The sequence below is a fragment of the Protopterus annectens genome, chromosome 12.part0 (assembly GCF_019279795.1).
Source record: "Protopterus annectens isolate FY-2018-M chromosome 12.part0, PAN1.0, whole genome shotgun sequence".
Taxonomy (NCBI): Eukaryota; Metazoa; Chordata; order Ceratodontiformes; family Protopteridae; genus Protopterus; species Protopterus annectens.
The window spans coordinates 165,231,591-165,251,801 of NC_056746.1; the positions used below are offsets into that span (position 1 = coordinate 165,231,591).

Genomic DNA, 20,211 nt, shown 5'->3' on the forward strand with positions numbered 1-20,211 from the left:
AATAGCAGCCTAGTACCACTTCACCAACCCAAGTTCTTGTCCTGCATGCAAGCATTGTAAAGAAAGTGTTGCATGGTGCATGATGGGAAAAGGGGGTGACTGACAACCTGGAAAAGTTTTGTCTAAACAATCTTAACACTTAAGGCTAAAGTCCTAGAAGTTACCAAAGACTGAACTTGAACTCTTTAGGACAATGATAATAATATTTCTTCTTGTAAAATAACTTGCATTTGTTTCTGAAGTCAGTTAGCCAGTGTCACAGGAGTTAAGCTGTCATACATCACCACTCTGATACTAAAACTTCTGCTATATAAAGAACACAGAACATACTGTGGAGCAAAGACTCACCTTCCAAAATCCTACTGGATATATCAGTTCTCCCAGCAATTTATCATCAGTCTTTAAAATGCTGTCCACTGTCAGTCCATGGCTCCTAAGCTTCATCATGGCTGCTGAAGTAACCTGATCTTTGGTTTGGCTTGACAGCATCAGTGATACCAAAACCTGATATCGCATTACCTAGAAAGCAGTAGCAAACTATCCACAATTATAAACCAGTACTGACCAAGTCTTTACTAAAAACAGTTAAATGCAGTACTGTAAGAGTTTTGCAAATCTTCTATTTGTTTATCTTTTGATAACCAACAAAATCAAAAACATCTGTATATACATTAAGACTTGTATGAAAAACATAAAAAAACTCACTAAAATGTACAACAGGGTGACAGAGACTTTATCTACAGTGTGGAGGGCTAATGCACTTAAATGAAAGGAAAAAGCAAACTTATTTTCAGAGAGAACTGCGCACTAGTGTTACATACATGACATATTACTGAATATCAAAACAGGCACATGATGCTCAGGACAAAAGCAAGCAAGCTACACAGAATGAGTAAAGTACAGTTTTGTACCTACCATAAATGTAGATGTCCGATAGGTATGCATCTGCAGTCATAACATATGGGTTGTCCTGCCTCAGGCAGCCCTTCGGTCGGCCGGATTCCAAAGTCTGGGTCTGGCCTCGGCTGATGTCGCACTTTCCACGACGTCAGAGCGTCTGGGGTATAAAAGCATCAGCCGACGCCATTTTCCTCAGTTTTTCTTGCCCCAGATGCCAGGTGCCCTCTAGGAAGGCTAAATTTGGATAAATGCTGAAAAGTTCCAAATATTTGCAAATTATATACATGAATAAACCACAAATACACCATAATAGATTCCCCCAGCTAGCTAAAAGAGGGGTAAGCACCCTACGAATACCACAGAGGGGAAGGAGGGAGGGTAATCCTGACTGCAGATGCATACCTATCGGACATCTACATTTATGGTAGGTACAAAACTGTACTATGTCCTTCAAGGATGCATCTGCAGTCATAACATATGGGTAGAATACCATAGCCAATCTGGGGGAGGAGGTACTAAGAGAAGGATGGTGTAGTTAAGATCCCCTGCAGGACTGCAGTTGCAAACCCTGCTCTGGATCTAGAGTATAAAGGTAGATTGTAATGTTTGGCAAATGTATGCATGGAGCTCCAAGTAGCAGCTTCTAAAATGTCCTTGGTAGCCACCCCTCGTAGGAAAGCTCTAGTGGTGGCCGTGGCCCTTGTGGAGTGAGGCCTGATATTTTCAGGAACTGTCTTTCCATGAAAGGAGTAGCAAAAGCGAATGCAATTTCCTATCCATTTTGAAATTGTCTGTTTGGAAATTGCTCTTCCTTGTACCCCAGTTGCATATGCTACAAAAAGTTGGTCAGTTTTTCTGCTAGTTTTTGTTCTGTACAAATAGTAGCGTAGTTGTCTGTGTATATCCAGGGTGTGCAAAAGTTTTTCCCCTTTATTCTGTGGATTAGGGAAGAACGTAAGCAAGTGAATAGCTTGGTTCAAGGATACCCTAGATACCACCTTTGGCATGAAAGTAGGATTGGTTCTTAGTGACACTATCCTGGTGAAAAATAAGAAAAGGCTGCACTGCCATTAACGCTTGTAACTCAGATACTCTTCTTGCTGAAGTGATTGCCAGAAGGAATGCAGTTTTCCAAGATAGAAACTGTAGATCCGCTGATGCTGCTGGTTCAAAAGGAGGTAGTGTCAGTTTTTCCAGCACAAAATTGAGATCCCATGCAGGTAGAGGGGGTGTTATTGGAGGTTTAACATTTTTGATCCCTCTCAGAAATTGTCTGAGAAGAGGGTGTGAGAAGATGGGTGGATCCACATTGTATTCTGCTGAAATTGCTGAAGCATGAATCTTAATGGAAGAATAAGACAGGCCATTGTGGAACAATTCTGCTAAGTATTCTAGGATATGTGCTAGGTTTGCCACTGTGACATCTGTGCCCTTTGATGTGCTCCAAATGAGAAATCTTTTCCATTTAGCTGAGTATGTCTTCCTTGTGGAAGGCCTGCGAGCCTCCAGGATAATGTCCTTCACCCTCTGAGATAAAACAGTTTGATTGGAATTTAAGAAATTTTCCAGGCAGTTAGCTGCAATGTTTTCAAGTTGGGATGCAGGGTCTTGAAATTGTTCTGCGTTAGAAGAAGAGGCCATAGGGGGAAAGGCCATGAATTTGCCTGAGACATGCTTCTCAATAGTGGGTACCAGTGTTGACTTGGCCAGTCCGGAGCTATTAGTATCACTTTTGGCTGTTCCTCCTTGATCTTCAGTAGAACCTTGTACATCAATGGGAGAGGTGGGAAGGCATATACTGTTAGGGCATTCCAGCTGAAAGAGAGAGAGTCCACCCTCCAAGCTTGTGGGTGGTATGTCCTTGAGCAGAATGTCTTCAGTTGGTGGTTGAGTGGGGAGGCGAACAGATCTATCTCCGGCATTCCCCATGTCTTTGTTATGAGTTTGAAGATGTCTGGGTGCAGCATCCATTCGTGTGCATCCATGGTAGTTCTGCTTAAGCTGTCCGCTAGTGCATTTTCTTTTCCTGGCACGAATTGGGCCTGCAGTTGGATATTGAGATTCAGGCATAGATCCCACAGATTCATAGCCATCCGGCATAGAGAGTAGGAATGTGTGCCTCCCTGTTTTTATGTACCACATGACTGTGGTGTTGTCTGTCTTTACTAACAGATGTCCTTGTTGGAGGAAAGGTCTGAATGCCTCGATTGCATGCCTCACTGCCAGCATTTCCTTTTGGTTTACGTGCATGCTTAGCTGCCCTTGAGGCCATAGGCCTTGGATACATTTGTCCTCCATGTGTGCTCCCCATCCTCGGTCTGAGGCGTCCGTGGTGATGGTCTGCCTTGTTTTTGGTTTGTTGAAAGGCAACCCTCTGTTGGACTGGCAGGCCTGAGCCCACCACAGGAATTCCTTTTGAAGGCATGGAATGATTGGTATCATGGTTTCTAAACTGTGACTGTGTTGAGACCATACACTCCTTAGGTACCACTGTAATTTCCTCATATGCAGCCTGGCATGTGGGATTAAAATTATGCAGGATGCCATGTAACCCAGGGCCTGCAGGATTTTCCTTGCAGTAAGCTGAGTTTGTCTTGTCAGAATCATAAAGTAATCTGGAAGTTGTTTTTGTTTTTCTTCTGTGAGAAAAGCCATCTGGGTGTTTGTGTCCAGATCTGCACCCAAAAAGGTTATCCTTTGGGATGGTACTAGTCTTGACTTTTGGATGTTGACTGTGTATCCCAAGGTCTGTAGCAGGTGTATTGCATAGGCCAAGTCCTTTAACAATTTTTTCTTGTTGTCCGCTTGTATTAGGCAGTCGTCCAGGTATGGATAAATTTGAATTCCCTGAAGTCTGCAATGTGCAATTACTGATGCCAGGCATTTCGTGAATACTCTGGGCGCAGTAGATAAGCCAAAGGGCAATGCTGTGAATTGATAATGCTCTGATCCTGCAAGAAATCTGAGGTGTCTTCTGCAATTTGGTCAGATAGGGATGTGCAGGTATGCCTCCTTGAGATCTAGAGTCACCAGCCAAGACTCCTTGCCCAACATGGGAAGAAGTTGCTGTAGGGTCAGCATTTTGAATTTTGGCACAATGAGATAAGTGTTCAGTGCGGACAGGTCGAGAATAGGCCTCCATTGGTTTTCTTTTCTTGGTACAAGGAATAGTCTGGAGTAAAATCCTTGGCCTTGTTCTGAACATGGTACCTTTTCTATAGCTTTCATCTGAAGTAAATTGCTGATTTGTCTTAAAGCCTCTGCCTTCTGATTTGGTGGAAGGTTTGGCATTCCGCTTCTTTTTGGCAAAGTGTGGAAGTGAAACCTGTATCCTTTGTCTATTATTTGCAATGTCCATGTATCCTTTGTAATGCAATGCCAGTTTTTAGAGAATAAAGCCAGCTTTCCGCCCAAGGGTGCTTCCAGTGGATCCCTAGTAGGCGGAATCAGAGTCAAGTCATTGGGTCTGTCCTGTAGTAGTGGTTGTAGTTGTAGCTGTTGCACTACTCCTCTGGTTGGCAGGCTGCCACTGACGGCCTCTGTAGGAGCCCTTCGATTGACCTCTGCCTCTAGGGCGCCTGTTCCTGCCTCTCTGGGCTCTGTTAGAGTCTGGAAAGGACCAATTCTTTGTAGGCCAGTTTCTGCTGAATCTCGGTGGTTGAACTTGCAGGAAATCTTTAACTGTTTGCACAGATTTTGCTTTTTCTTCAACCTTTTTTAGAATCTCCTGTGCAGGGGAGCCAAATAAATTTTGTTTCTCCATTGGAGCATCGAGGAGTTTAGCTTTGACATGGTCCGGCAAAGATTGCTCCTTCAGCCAGGCATGCCTATGAATAACTGCCCCAGTCATAGCTGATCTAAATGAAGCCTCCAGTGCATCATAGCCACATTTTAAAAAATGATTACTAACCTGTTGTGAGTTATGTACCAATTCCTGAAGGGATTTACAGTCTAAGGGTTCAGGAGAAGAAAGTTTCTTATTCAGTTCATCTAACAAATACTCTTGGTACTGTATCATATGGAATTGACAGTTTAATGCCCTGGCAGAAAGAGTTGCAGATGTATACACCTTCTTTACCCATCTCTCTAAAGCTCTAGACTCTCTTTCAGAGGGTAGGGGATTTTTGGCAGTAGCGGCTGCAACCCCTTTAGGGCCCTGAGAAATAGTTTCTGGGTCTGCAGCATGGGCTTTATACAGATGGAAATGAGAATCCGGGACCCTGTAATATCTGTCAGGTTTGGCAGGGGCCGGAGGAAGAGAATCAGGGGCTGTACTGACATCATTGTACATATCATCAATTACATTTAGAACGGGAGGTATAGCTAAGGGCCTATGCAGAGGCAAATGCAAAAAGGTCCTTAATCTTTTTCTAGAATCAGAGAAATCCTGACCTTGCCATTGAAAGTGCTCTCTCATGGAGTGTAAAGTCTCCCCAAAGGAAAATTCTTCAGGAGGGGAGGCCGAAGGGATAGATTCCTCTGCATCTGAATCCTCATAAGGCGAGTAAGCCCCTTCCTGGTGGTCTGACAAGTCAGATCCATCTGTGGAATCATCTGAGGAGTGATGTTCACAGGGGTCAGTCCTGGGCCTTTTGTCTGGAGGAGGTTGAGAGGCCCTGTCTGGGTGAGGTTGTGAAGCCCTAATTAAGGAGATAAGGTCCTCAGCAAGGCTGAGGATCTGTGAACTAGAGGAAGGCCTCTGGGATGTAGATTTGGCAGACAAAGCTTTTGAAAGCTTGGCAGCTTTTGCCCTAGAAAAGGCCTTAATGGACATAGAAGCTGGAGGCCTAGCTGCCCCACGTGCAGGGGTAGAAATGTCCAAAGGTATGGTGTCGGACAATTCCTGGACACTAGCTTCGGTAGGGAGTTCTGAAGCCGACTCAGCCGGGGCCTCTCGGGCCTCGGTGGTCGGAAGTATGGTTTTGGAAGAAGGAATCGCCGAGGACTCGGTTTCGGCCAAAAACGAGACACTCGCGGTAGGCCTAGCCGTGGTTTCAGTCGAAACCGCGGGCCGCGAGTGTCGGTCCTTTTCCTTGCGTTTTTTGACCATATGTGAAGTCGGAGTCTCCAACGGCATTTTATAAGCAAAAGCGGCTCCAAAAAATTCCTCTGCAAACTCCGACCGACGTCTAAGAGTTCGTCGGTTGAAGGAGGCACAGGCTAAACAGGCTGATACGTCGTGGTCTGGGCCTAAGCAAGGAAGGCAGTAAGAATGGAAATCCTTATGAGGTATTTGTTTCCCACAAGTTAAACAATTATTTACTTTGTCTGACATCGGCTGAGGCAAGAAAGAGTCCCCAACGGGGTACTTAGCTTTTTTCGAAGTCTTCGGTAGCTGAAATCACTGGATCTGACCGACCGGCACTTGCAAACAGCTTCTGCTTCGGGCACCGCGCGGCAAGAAAGACTGAGGAAAATGGCGTCGGCTGATGCTTTTATACCCCAGACGCTCTGACGAAGGGGAAAGTGCAACATCAGCCGAGGCCAGACCCAGACTTTGGAATCCGGCCGATCGAAGTGCTGCCTGAGGCAGGACAACCCATATGTTATGACTGCAGATGCATCCTTGAAGGACATCAGTATTTTGCAACTAAGACTCCTCCTTTCCCGTCTAGGATACCCAATATCTACAGACAACAGAAGTGTATTCTTTGAATTAACATGAAACCATTTTTTTTTTATTTAGCCTTTTTTAATCCCATTAGGCCTCTTCTCAGAAGAGACCTGATGTGGTATCCATACTGACTAGGGGAAATTTGGCCAGGGTACTGGGGAAATTCTCCTAGTCTTTTCAATAAGTGCCATGGTATCTTCTATATCCACCTGAGCTACCACCACTTCATGTAGAACACTTAATTCTCTCAAAAAGTGAATCCTGGGTAAGCTAATAATACTTCTCTAAAAACACTGTAAAGGCAATACATACACAAAAGGAAAGCAAACCGTTATAATTCTTGTCTACTACACACATCTAGTTATAAAAAATCAGTAAAAATAAAATAAAACAAAACAAAACATGTGAAATAAACACTACAGTAAGACTAACAAAAAGACAAAGTACCAACAAAGGGTCTATATTACCAAACCGAAACGTGAAATAATTTGTCGATGTTTAGGTGTTGGGTTAACTACCAAAACCATGAACAGACACTTCAGCAAATTTTTCCCAGGGGAAAAATAATCGCTTGGCCGACCAAAACAAAGACAAACTGTCAAACCCTACGAAACTGGGGGTGAAGCACCTCCCGAACTAAATATACCAACTCCAGGATCGAGCTACAGTGGAAAAAAGGGCAGGTTCTTGATTACGGCCAAGTGATTTTTTTTCCCCTGGGAAAAAATTAGCTGAAGTGGCCATTCATAGTTTTGGTAGTTTGATTTTCATGTGTCGATGCTAGGTGTTCAGTTATCTCACGTTTCAATTTCGTAATATAGACCCCTAACAAACAGTTATCTCACGTTTCAATTTCGTAATATAGACCCCTAACAAACACCATCAATGCTATATTCTGGACAAAGGTTTTACAGCAATATCATACAAGTGTCTGTTGTCATTTTTAACATGCAGGCAGAATTACCTTAAAACTGGACGCATTGTAGCCAAAAGCATTCTGAAGGTGGCTCACAGGTACAACCTCAACTGCTACAAAAAGTAAAGCCAGACAACAGAAACTAATTCAGGCTATTAAATACGTAAACACTATATGCATCTCGTAGATCAGCTATCACCTGTGATCACATATACTTTTACAGAAAATGTAACAGAATGAAAACAAAATCTCAATTTACATTAACAAAAAAAGAATGCATGAAGTATTTAGGGGTATGGATTAAAAAGGCTTCTGTTGTGGCAGCTAATGATATGTGGGGAGAGACCAAACAGAAGATGATACAAAAACTGAAATTGGAAGATCATGTTTATGGATATGCACAGCAAGATACAAGCAATAAAAATGTTTTAGTCTCTAATTTTATATACAGGTCATACACGTGTTTATAAACCAGAGATGTTGTGGACAACAACTAAATAAAGAGTCGAAGGAATTTATCTGGGAGGGGAAGAGGGCAAGAGTTAAGTGGGATAAACTGATCCTTTCAATAGAACAAAGTGGTTCAGGATTATCTCATTTGAAAGGATATTTTAAAGCTACAGAGCTGAGACTCATATACATAACATAAGCAGAAGATTATAATTCAAAATGGAAAGGGATGATGATGATGATGAAGCGGACAGAAGTTCAAGAAATTGAGAGTGGGATTTTGGATGCAGATCTTTTAAGGAGAATAACTACAACCATACAGTATATTATGTTCATAAAGTAGCAGCTAAGGATTCCAAGAAAGAAGCCAACACAAGAACGAAGAAAGGAGATTTGCCAACAGAGATTACTGCAAGTAGGGGTACAGAAGACATGTGGGGGGACTGGAATTTACTGGATAAAACTGGTAAAGGAACAAAGCTAATGGGAACAAATAATTAGAGAAGGAAAGGTAATGGAGTGTGATGAGGCCAAGATGATGTTTGGACTGCAGGCTAGACTCTGTCTAAGTACAGGCAAAGAGAAAGGAATACGGAAATCTTAAGTGAAAGACCTACTCTGGTAAGATTTTTAGTAGAATCTAGAACAGAAGTTGCAGTTTAAAAAGCGATAATTAGTAGGGCATATAACGTGTTGCATGACAACTATATGAATCAGAGAAGGTTAGAAAAGATTGAGAAGAGAGGCCTGAAAAGCATTTTACTAGAGAACAATGGAAAGTAAGTGTTTGCATAGGTATTTTTATACCCCAAGCAGACTTCAAAGAGCAAACATTGGAGGTGTGATGGGGAAGAAAGAGGTGACTGGGAACATGTGTTTTGTTAGTGTAATGACTGCTAGATTTTAAAAATTTCTCTACAGAGTACCCTATCAGAAATCGTGGGTAAGCAAATGGCTACCATTAAGGATATGACTTTTTTTTAAGCTGGGATACAGAATATGAATTGCGTACACATACCAAGGCCTTATTAACTTTAAAGTTTATTGGCTGCCAAAAAGCAATTATTAGAAAATGGATATCAAAGTATAAACCAGCTGTATTTTAAGTAATGGATATTAAAAAAGTGATAAAAGAACTGGAAAAAAAATCTTTAGAAAAGGTGAGGAGCAAATTAAATAGAAATAAATGGAAACTGTGGGAACAATACATGCAGAATAATGTTCAGGAGTGAGGTTTAAGGGAAGGCAGGGATTCAATAATTTATGTTATGTTGGACTGATGATAATTGCAAAGAAAAAGGATATATGATGCATAATATATGTAAACGGGAAAATATTAATGTTTTTTTTTCTTTTCTGTTAATTTATGTTTACTTATGTGATGATTTTAATAAAGGTGTTAAAAATGGAACACAATAAAAAATACATACAATGCATATAGGCTACAGTGAAGGAATTACTGCAGCCTGCAATTTAATTATGAACATTTTGAATACTGACTACAACTTATAAGGCTGCATTTGTCAACGTAAGTGAAAGTTGTAACTTTGTTGGTCTTATGTACTTTAGGCCCAGAATGTCACATGTAGTTAGTTGTTCAGTGCCCACAGTACTTCATAGTTACTAAACAAGGATAATGATGCCTTTACTTTTAACTAAGAATTGATACCAACAAACTAGATTAAGATAAAGGAAGCTACAATGAAATAAATGTGATTCTCAGTAAAACAGTCTCTCGCAACAGTCAACTACCTAAATATTAGAGTAAGATGTCGAGAAAATGCCTATGGTATCACTAAACAAAATATCTGAAAAGTCACAGCCAAGAGAGACCAATATAGGAATAGATTAAAAAAAACCCTCTGATCAAACTACAGAATCGAAAGACAGACATCACCTCTTCAACAATAAGCTTAACTCTATAAACAAAGCTTCCCTAAAAAAGACTTCCAAGATGGCTGCACAATGATCAACAGTTTAATTTCAACTCTCCCAGTGCAGTTCTCAATGAATCATGAGCAAATCTCAACAGAATCAGAGGCAAATCCAGACATAAACAGAGACACTTAAAATATTAGCATTATTAACTCGAGACATTGACAAAATAAGAGAATGTGAATTAAAATACATTTCCTGAAATAAAACAAGTCTATACCTTTAATTATTCTCATTATGTATTAAGTAATTTGCCACTTTTTCTCCAAACATCTCCAGTTTTAGAAGGGATTAAGATGGTCAGGGTTAAAATTTGAGTCAAATTCAGAGAAATCCCAGAAAAATCAGGAAAGGTTGACAGGCATGCTAGTGTGAAAATAAAATGAGAAAAAAGGGTCAGTAAAATTGTCAGCTTGGGTAAAATTCAAGTTACTGATTTTTAAGCATGCTTACTGCCTGGATGCCATTAAAGAAGACATTTGGAGAACCTGAAGGAAAATCAGTCAGAAAAGGTAAAGATAAAACACTGGCTGGAAAGTATCCTGCTGCTGTTCAGCAAAAAGCAGTTCAAGCTTCAGCTTTGGTTCAAGAGATAGCTACCAGTAATTCAGAGGAAGAAAAATCAAATGTATAAAACTTGAAGAATCCAACAGTGATAAGTACCAAAAAAAGAACACGAGCATGAATCAACTTCCAAGAACCACACTCGGACCAAATAGACTTAGCGCTTTCATTCACTTTATTAATGTGAACTTCATCAGAGAAAACACACACCGACTCACCCCTTCCTTTTATAACAAATTAAATTAAATGACAGGAAATGATGTAACGTGAGAATCATTTCTCATAAATGTAAAACAAAGAAGACATATAAAACCATGTACAAAATGTAAATAATATTAATAAAACTGTTAAATATTCATTACTTCACTACTCATGTTTCATCTATACATTAAAAAACATTTTAAGTTAATGACTTCATTCAAGCCAGGTAGTACGTCTGCCCCAAATAGCAACTGCCAAAATGCCTCTTTGCATTCTAATCTGTTGTTTTACATTTATGAGAAATGAGTCTCACGTTACATCATTTCCTGTCATTTAATTTAATTTGTTATAAAAGGAGGGGGTGAGTCGGTGTGTGTTTTTTCTGATGAAGTTCACGTTAATAAAGTGAATGAAGGCGTCAAGTCTATTCGGTCCGAGTGTGGTTCTTGGAAGTTGATTCGTGCTGGTGTTCTTTTTAAAAATCAAATGTACTCAGAGGTGATTAAAATAAACAAATCACTGAAAGAATATATCAACTCAAATAACAAAAGGCTGGAAAAAATATAAGCTTTAACTAGCTATTCCAATTAACTGATAAAACTGCAAAAATCATAGGGTGAAATGAAGAAAATGCTGGTTCAATATGACACTTTTCAAGAAGCTCTGTTTCAAAAAGAAAAAAAAAAAAAAAACAGAAAAGCTAGAAGACAAGAGCTTACAGAGAAATCCCAAGATTTTCTGCTGTACCAGATAAACTGGAAGGAACAGACCATATTCATTTTATGAATACACAAACAAGCAATTGGACTGGTGCTTCACCACAGGATTTGTTAATTGAAAGGGCACAGAGTATATGCTCCAAACCTGGACATGAGAAATCAGCCAAAACTATAATAGTAAAGATGCAATTATTCCAGTAAAAAGAGCTGATCCTACCAAAACTGTGGCAGAACGGAAAAGCATTAAAAACTGGGGACAGAGTGCTTATAGAAAATGATTATTCGCTATACACTAGGCAGAGGAGAAACAAAATTTACCCCAGCAATCAGGAATGTTGAGAGCCAGGTGCGAGTCAAACTGCTGTATCCAGTTAGCTTCAGAATATTTTTTCTTAGAGGATCAAATAAATGTTTGATTCAGAACAAGCCAATGAGGAAATAGTTTATCCAACAAAATGTGAGTCAGCAAGCAAAAGGGCACTCAGCTTTCCATTCTTCTGATAATAAAGTTCATAGAGAGACTTTGCCAGTGAAACCTTTTCCACCAATCCAATGGAAAATCTTTGAGACAGAAAAAAGCACAGCAGTTGACTAGAAGAATCAGGAGTACCTTGGACTTGAACCAGAGCCTGGTTTTGAAAGATGGAGAACTTAAAGGGAAAAGACTAGCAACAATGAAATTAGTGAATATATGACAAACTTTATTTATTTTTATTTAACATTTGTTAACTGGAAAAGTCCAACTTGGAATGGCGCCAATTTTCAGCGGAGGCCCGGGGAGAAATTATACAGATGCATGTCTTTGTAATGTGGGAGGAAACCGGAGCACCCAGAGGAAAACCACACGAACGCAGGGAGGACATGCAGACTCCACACAGAAGGCACCACAGCCGAGAATCGAACCGGAGAACCTCTTGCTGTGAGGTGACAATGCTACAGCTGCACCATCCTACTCTAAAGTATCATATTTGTGAAATATGACTTTGCAAGAAAAAGTGTCAGAGAAAGACTGGACTTCTGTCGACTCTGTTAAACTTCTAGAAGAATGTAAAGTTTATACCCCACTTTATGTCAATAATATTTAGAAGGACACTGAAGGGAAAAAAGTAGTAACTGTACATAAAACAATGTTTGCTCTTATTAGTATTTGTATAAAATATTTCATGATATAAACTGCATGTCTGAAGGCCCAAGACTATATCCAGTTTCCTTCTTCGATACATACAGTATTGTCTAAACATAGACTAAGCAGAGGGCATCTTTGAGAGCAAAGGATCTTAGGCCACTTATGTCTATAACTGCCCTGAGGTCTGTAATCTCCTTAAGCACCAAAATGTTTGTGGCGTGCCAAATCTTATCCCTGTCTGCAATGGTGAGATCTCCCTGTTGTATCTTCTCCAAATGTTTTGGGTTTCTCATATAGTGACAGAACTGGACCTCATTCATAAGTCAGGGTACAATTAAAGTTCATGAAATTATTACAGTCTTTGGTGTTAGGCAAGAGTGCTCTTTCTAGCACCTGCAGTATACCCAGAATTGCTGCCTTCTGCAGTCCATACCGAGTTAGATGTGTTGGTAACCAATTTAAGTACGACTACAAATTAATTTTATTATTCCATTTGCTCTTGCTACTACTACTGGAATGGGTGAAATCTCCTGTATGGCTTTTTTGTTTAAGAGATTGGACACATCTAGTTGTAAGAGACACATCTAGTTGTAAGAGACCACAGTAGAACCAAATATCAGATGCAGCAACAACAGATCACACGCAACCAGGAATCCACCAAGCAGTTTTCTAAACAGTAGTATTTTATTCAGACAAAATTTCTCTTAGCACTTTGGCTAAAAAGCCTTTTCAGAATACAAAAAACAAAAGTAACACACATCCTTTATATACAAAACAATTTCCCCTACTTATTCAATAAAATAACTAAAGCAATTATATCATTACAAAACATTTACCCAATTAAAACCCTCCAATTCTGTATTAAGTCCCTTACGACTAAAGTTTCATACTTAAACATTACAAAAAGAATCTATTTTTATATTAAAGTTTCAAAAGCGAAGCATTGAACCTATCCACTTTAACCCATTCTAATATACTGACCTGATGTCCTTCCACATTACTACCATGATATTCTTTAAAATGTGCAGCAACTGGGCACTCCATCTTATATTTTTTTATATCCCTAATATGTTCTAAAATTCTAACTTTGCATGCCCTTTTACTTTCACCAACATAATATTTATTACATGAGCATCCACGTACATAGACAACCCCCTCAGTGTCGCATCTAAAAATATTTTTGTCACACATTTTTTCCATTAATATTTGGGAACAGCCTAACCACAAAATTACAAGAATGCCTTCCACAAGGGAAGGTCCCTTTAAGGATACTTCCCCTTCCAATATTAACAAATCTACCTCTATCATATCTTCTATGAACCCTTCCATGTTGATATGATACACAGCGTCCTTCTTCCAGAATACCACAAAATTATTTTTGTTGTACCAGAAAGACCCAAAAATTAAGTGACTGCACTAGATCTATAGTAAACAAACTGCACTTAGTTAAAAAAAGACATTCTCTTTCTTCTTTTCTGTATTATTGTCCAATGCTGCATATTTTCTATAACATCTGCCTATGGGGTTATTACCAATAGATTTTTTGTACCTATTCAAGACCTTCTACTAAAACTTATTTGTCATAACCTCTCCTTTCAAACATGGAAAACTCTTTTTCAAAATCTTGGTCCCTATTACACAGCCTACACAGTCTAACAAATTCTTCATATGGTACAGATCGTAAGGTGTTGGGGGGGATGACAACTACTACCATGTACTGCAGAAACTGATTACCACTTTCAAATTTTCAATGAACCCTAGTCAGTAAAGCATTGCCCCCCTTCTCTAACACCACATCTAAAAAAAGACACTCTGTGTCCCACTTGTAGACCATCAAATTTTAACTGAAACCTATTACTATCTAAACTTTAAACAAAATCTTTCACCTCATGCCAACCACCTTTGCACACAGCAAGTGTGTGTGTGTGTGTGGGGGGGGGGGGGGGGGCGGCACTGTCACCTAATAATCACACAGAACTCCAGCCACCGCCACTGCAACCTCTATGAAATGAGAAACAGAAGAAACAAAAAAAAACTTTGCACAAAACTTCACCAAAATTGCTTAAGTAGCATCCAGGAGACTGATGTTGAGCAAGGCAATGAAGATCTGCGGAATGAATGTGCATAATGGGACAAGGGAGAAGAGGGCAACAGCCTGGGGAAGTCTGGAATGCAGAGCGGTCTTAAGGCCAGGATGGCCCCACACCTAGCAGATCATAGTCTAAACATTCTTTCTACCCACTAACAGATCTGACCAAATGGGGCTGTAAAATAAATCTGCTATTAATTACATTTAATAATTACATGAAAGCTCAACATAAAGGAATACACAGAGTCATTTTGGCCTGTAACACACACACTAATACAAAATGTAAACAATGTTAAGGGTTACAAAACTCAAAACAAAAGGTATTGCTGCCATCTGATGCACAAAAAAAAAGTTGCCTTGTAGCAAATAAAGAAACAACCACCAGTAGATCCAACAAATTTAATGAAACTCTGACGTCTAGGCCAAAGCCTTCAAGGAGTTCAACACAAAAAGTAAAAAACTTGCCCCATATATGTAAACACATACAAATACATCAATTAAACAATCATGCAAAGAAATACTCTCCCATTACATTCTTTATTTAGTTCCCTTGGAGACAGGGTATCACATTTTAAAATGTAAGCAAGTTCTTTTAAAAGCAACTGTTTCTTGATAAAATAAACATCAAATCTAGATATTTGTATTTTTTTCCAAAACAGTGTCTTGTAGCCCTTTACTTTCTCCATTATGAAACAAACCAAAATGTTCAGCTATAGAACTCTCTGCGTTTTTATTAGCAATATCCCTCACATACTCTAAAATTCTAGTTTTAAAATGCCTTTTTGTTTCTCCAATATAACATTTGTTGCAAGGACATCTCAAGGCATATACAACACCTTCAGTATTACAAGTAAAATGGCCACAAGTTCTAAAAGAAACATTATTTATACTAGGAAAAGTTTTTATTACATACCTGCAAGCCTTGCACTTGCCACAAGCAAATGTACCACACATTGTCAAACTATATGGTATATTGGGAGATGGAATACTGAATTTAGCTCTTACCAAAAAAATTCTGTATACTTTTTCCTTTTCTGTAAAAAAATGCTAGTTCTTTGTTCAACCACTCTGAAGCATCCCTTAAAGATGTCATATATTTCCAGAAATGTCTAACTTGATCTATTACTTTGGGACTGTTACATCTATCTGATCATGTTAAGACAGAGGTATTTTTCCCTGCATGTAAATGCGTGCGATCGTACTAAATTAAATGCTATTCAGGAAGCCAATATTCTGTACAGTTTACTTTGGACCCTTTTTGAAGCTTCACAGTCCTTCTGAAACTTCAAGTATCAAATCATATATCTGCATATCCAGTGTTGTAGAAAAAGATGATGTCTGCCTAACCTGAATTTTGAAAGTATGCCAACGACATAAACTAAAGTCTGTTTTTTTATTTATACTTAAAATATACATAATGTTCAACAAGCACTCACTAAAACAATGAAAATCAAACAGCATATGTAACAAAAGATAAACACAGACTTACTGGAGGATCTGCATCCTTGTCAAAGCACTTTTCTGCTCCCATGTGGTCCACAGGAGCATCTTTGTTTTTTCTCATCTCTCTGATATTATTCAGATGCTCTTTCCAGTTTCTGGGCTCCCATTTTGGTACTTTAGGGTCAGATTTCTCAGAATGTTCTGCACTACGGCATTCATATTCAATTTTAAGGTTCCTCTTCTGTTTTAATCCCACTCTAGAAGGAATGGCCCTTCCAATTTCTGCTTGCCCAGTGTGTTTATCTGCTTTCAAATTCAATCCTGCAAATTAAGCAACAGTTTCCGTGCATGAATATCCAGTGAAGTAAGAGTTAATGCTTTAATGTGACAAACATTTCATTTAGTCTGCTACATTAGCATTAATGATGAGATGCTTCCGCAAATAAAAACTGAACACATAGGATACATTACACAACATCCTAGTAATAGTACTATAATCTACAAGGTGTGTATAAAACATCAGAATAGAAGGTGCTCTCCACTGTTTTTGTTGCACAGTAATACAGGCTTACCTGGTACCAAAGAAGACACAGAATACTACACAGAAAGTATGGCAACTTATCTGCTAGCCATACTTTACAAATACGCATTATGCCTACCTGTGTGTGTGTGTGAATTTTATTATATACCTATATGTGTGTATGTGTGTACACATGACAAACATATTTACAACACAGTATATCTGGCCCCTTTAAATGTGCTAGCTTTTAAATGTGCTAGCTTAGTAAGGTCAGACACCACAGTGATGGATGGCCTCTTTAAGGATAACAACTCAGAAACAAGCAAGGGAGGTCAAAGATAATTTGGTATAGCTGCACAAGGGAATATTCAAAGCACACTATCCAGATGCAGGAGACCTGAGACCACTAGGCAAGAAGATTCTGTGAGGACTCTAGTGAAGTTATGTACACCAGAAGGAGGAGGGTAATGCAGATGGTATTGCTGTGAGGGGGAGGGAATCAAACATTGAGAGGAAAAACTAGCTGGATTTATCACTCCCAGTGTGTAAGCAGAAATGATTTTTGATTCTCCCTGTTGGTGAATCATAAAGAGTTCATCTGCTGTTGTGAGGTTTCTGCAAGTATTCATTTGATTTTGCTGGCTACTACACCAAAGTCATGTCTAGAAGGGAATACTGCATCTAAGCATAAAGAAAGTATTGCTTTTGACCTGCACTGTGGAAAATACCGGAAAGAAAAATGAGAGGTGAATGTATGTGAAATGCAACATTGCATGGTATGAAACACAATTCTTCTGTGAACTTTGTTATTTTACATTAGCTGACTTGAAGTGACTGCTTTGTTTGTTTAAAAAAAATGTACTGCACTGGCAGATTCAATATACAATGTTTCTTATACTGTGACTTTGACAAAAGCTCCTTGCTGGTTTCAGTTATAGTCTCCACTATAAGATGTCAGCCAAGTATCAAGTTACAGAAGAAACCTGTGCTGTCAATAAAGAGGTGTTAAGTACTCTGGATGTAGCTTGCTCTGTGTGATCAATTCTTCTGCATAGTCTAAGTTACTTTCCAGGAAAGATGTGTTGCAGTGGGCAAATGCCTGGTAGTCTCCAAAAGAGAGAATGTATCAACAACTACTACCGGGGTGGCAGGCTAGAGAAAATTAAAGATGTGATATACTTCACAATGTATTTAATTTACTTTTTTTTTTTTGTTTGTTTATCGGGATCATTTGTTTATAATAATGGAGAATAAGGCAATATTTAGTGTGATTTTTTTGAAGGGTTGTTTGCATGGAAAAATTAAATTCCTGTATAATAAGTGAATTAAAAAAATGAGAAAATAATAGTAAGCTATTAAGAAACACTATGTTTAGTTAAATTAAAAGTTAAAAAAGGAGAAAAAAATATCAAACTGACGAATACAAATACATTTTAAACCATAAAAATGAAACAGCATTAAAGGTTAGGTTGCATTATATTGCATGACAACAAAATACCTAACATTAGCTAATAGAGATAAATTAACTAGTAAGTCAAATCAAATAACAGAACAAAAATGTTACACATATTCAAGAAATTCTACAGATAATTAAACAAATTTGGAAACACAAAAATAGAAGAAATATTTTAAAAAAACTTAATAGTAATATTAAAGAAATTTGCCAATGTTCTGAAACTTACTAGGGCATGCAATGCATAAACTGCTTTTGTCATCTCATTTATGTAAAAAAGTAATTTACAAATACACAGTTTCCTTGCACTGATGTCAAAGGGGAAAAACACAGAAAGGACAGCGATGTAAGCTAACTTACCATAAGAGTAGATATTCAAATGATCACTGCTGCAGTATCCTTAGCTATTTGGGTTAAATCCAACAGCCGACCAGCTAGAGCACATTCCACATTTTCAACATGTTAGTCAGCTTAAGCTGAGCTGGCTAAAAACACAAGTTTGACTACCAAGTCCTTTAGAGTTTGCATGCCAATCAAGAGAGGGAGGCTGAGTCCTGAGAGAACATAGATGGAAGTAAAAAAAATAAATAAATAAATTTAAAAAAAGGAAAGTTTTATATACATATACACACACACACACACACACACACACACACACATCCTGGCAAAACAACATACTCGGAACACTAAGGGGGGATGGAAGGAGTGGCTACTGCAGCATCTACTATTATGGCAAGTTTACTTGCACAACTATACTATGTTCATCATATCGATCACTGCTGCAGTACGCTCATCTATATAGGTAGATAACCTTTTCCACTCTACCTCCCAAATGTTGTAAGCTAAGGTACAGAAGCCACTGGAGAATGGTCCTAGCAAAGCCTGATCTAAACCTACAGAAGGAATCAGTTTTGTAAATGCTGTTCTGGTGGGAACAACAAAAGGTAATAGCCTGAAACAACCATTTGGAAATATGTTGTCCCTTCTTAACTTCACGAGAAATGAACAACTGATTTGAAGACCTGAAAGATTTTGTTCAGTCAAGATAGTACCTGAGCTGTCTGTGGACATGGTGCATCATTTCGCTGTCATTTATTGCATCTGGGAAAGTAAAGAGTGAGATGGATAGTTTGGATTAAAGTAAGGTGGGACATCACATTAGGTGTAAAAAAATGATTAGTTCTCAAAGAAACCCTGTCTCTGTGGAAAACAAGAATGAGTTCCAATCTCTTATTGTGAGACAACTCTAATACTTTTCTTGCAGAGATCAGAGCAATCAATAAAACAATTTTCTATGTTAAAAACCTCAAGTCAGGCTAATAAGCCAGTTAAAAATGGAGCAAGTCTAATTTTCTCTAACACAAGAGCCACCAGTTTACTTGCAGGTCTCTAACGCAAAACCCTTTTCAAAAACATTTTCACATGACAGTGCATCAAAAGAGGGGGATTCATGGGCAAACGATGAAATAGCAGACAAAATGAACCTTGATGGAGGAGTAAGACAGACTACAGGAAAGTAATTCACACAAGTATTGTAAAACCAGAGAAACACTAACTTTGAATAGGTCCTGACTACATTGCTGGCACCAACAGAAAACATCTTCCATCTGCAGATATATGTATGCTTTTCTAGTAGCATACTTTCCTGCTTCCATTATTACCTACTACATGTCCTCAGTAACCAGGTGACTAACGGGAGTTGAGACCCTACCATCTAGGCAGTTAACTGAAGTTGATTGGGGTTGCAGTGCATCAAGCACCTCTGATCTTGTATGCATAGATCCATTCTGTGAGGAAGCATTTGGTAATTGCCCCTGGCCATTTCTAAAAGAACAGAGAACCACCTTTGCTGGGCCAGAAGAGAGTCACAACAATGATCATGCGGATTCCTTCTGAATCTTCAGAAGTACCCTGGATATCAATGGAAAGAGTAGAAAAGTATACAGGATTATTCCTGTCCAAGGAAAGGAAAAAGGAATCAGTCTTCCAGGCCTCCTTGCTTAAGGTCCTGAAGCAGAATTTTACCAGATGATTGTTAAGACAGGAGTCAAAGCGGTCAAATTGATTAACACTCTACAGATGGATCAAATCTTGGAAGACCCCCCCCCCCCGATCTAGTTTCCAGTTGTGAGGGTCTGCCTATGTCCTGCTCAGCTTGTCTGCCACACAGTTTTGCACTGGATGGGACACAGGATGCCTGTAGAGACATTGTACTTTAAAAGCTGCATGCCAAGCTAACATGGCTAGTCTGCAAGGGGGGGGGGGGTAAGACATGGTTCCA

General features: G+C 39.0%; 1 protein-coding gene across 5 annotated transcripts in view; it reads right to left on the reverse strand.

Moving 5' to 3' along the window:
- Positions 1-20,211, reverse strand: part of NTHL1 (nth like DNA glycosylase 1) — a 492,998-nt gene that overhangs the window by 446,100 nt on the left and 26,687 nt on the right. For all 5 annotated transcript variants that reach the window (XM_044089196.1, XM_044089192.1, XM_044089193.1 and 2 more), the window contains exons 2-3: positions 16,004-16,278; positions 349-519 (exon numbers count right to left, since the gene is read on the reverse strand). In XM_044089196.1, coding sequence (XP_043945131.1) covers positions 349-519; positions 16,004-16,278 — 446 coding nt within the window. The remainder of the gene's footprint in view (positions 1-348; positions 520-16,003; positions 16,279-20,211) is intronic.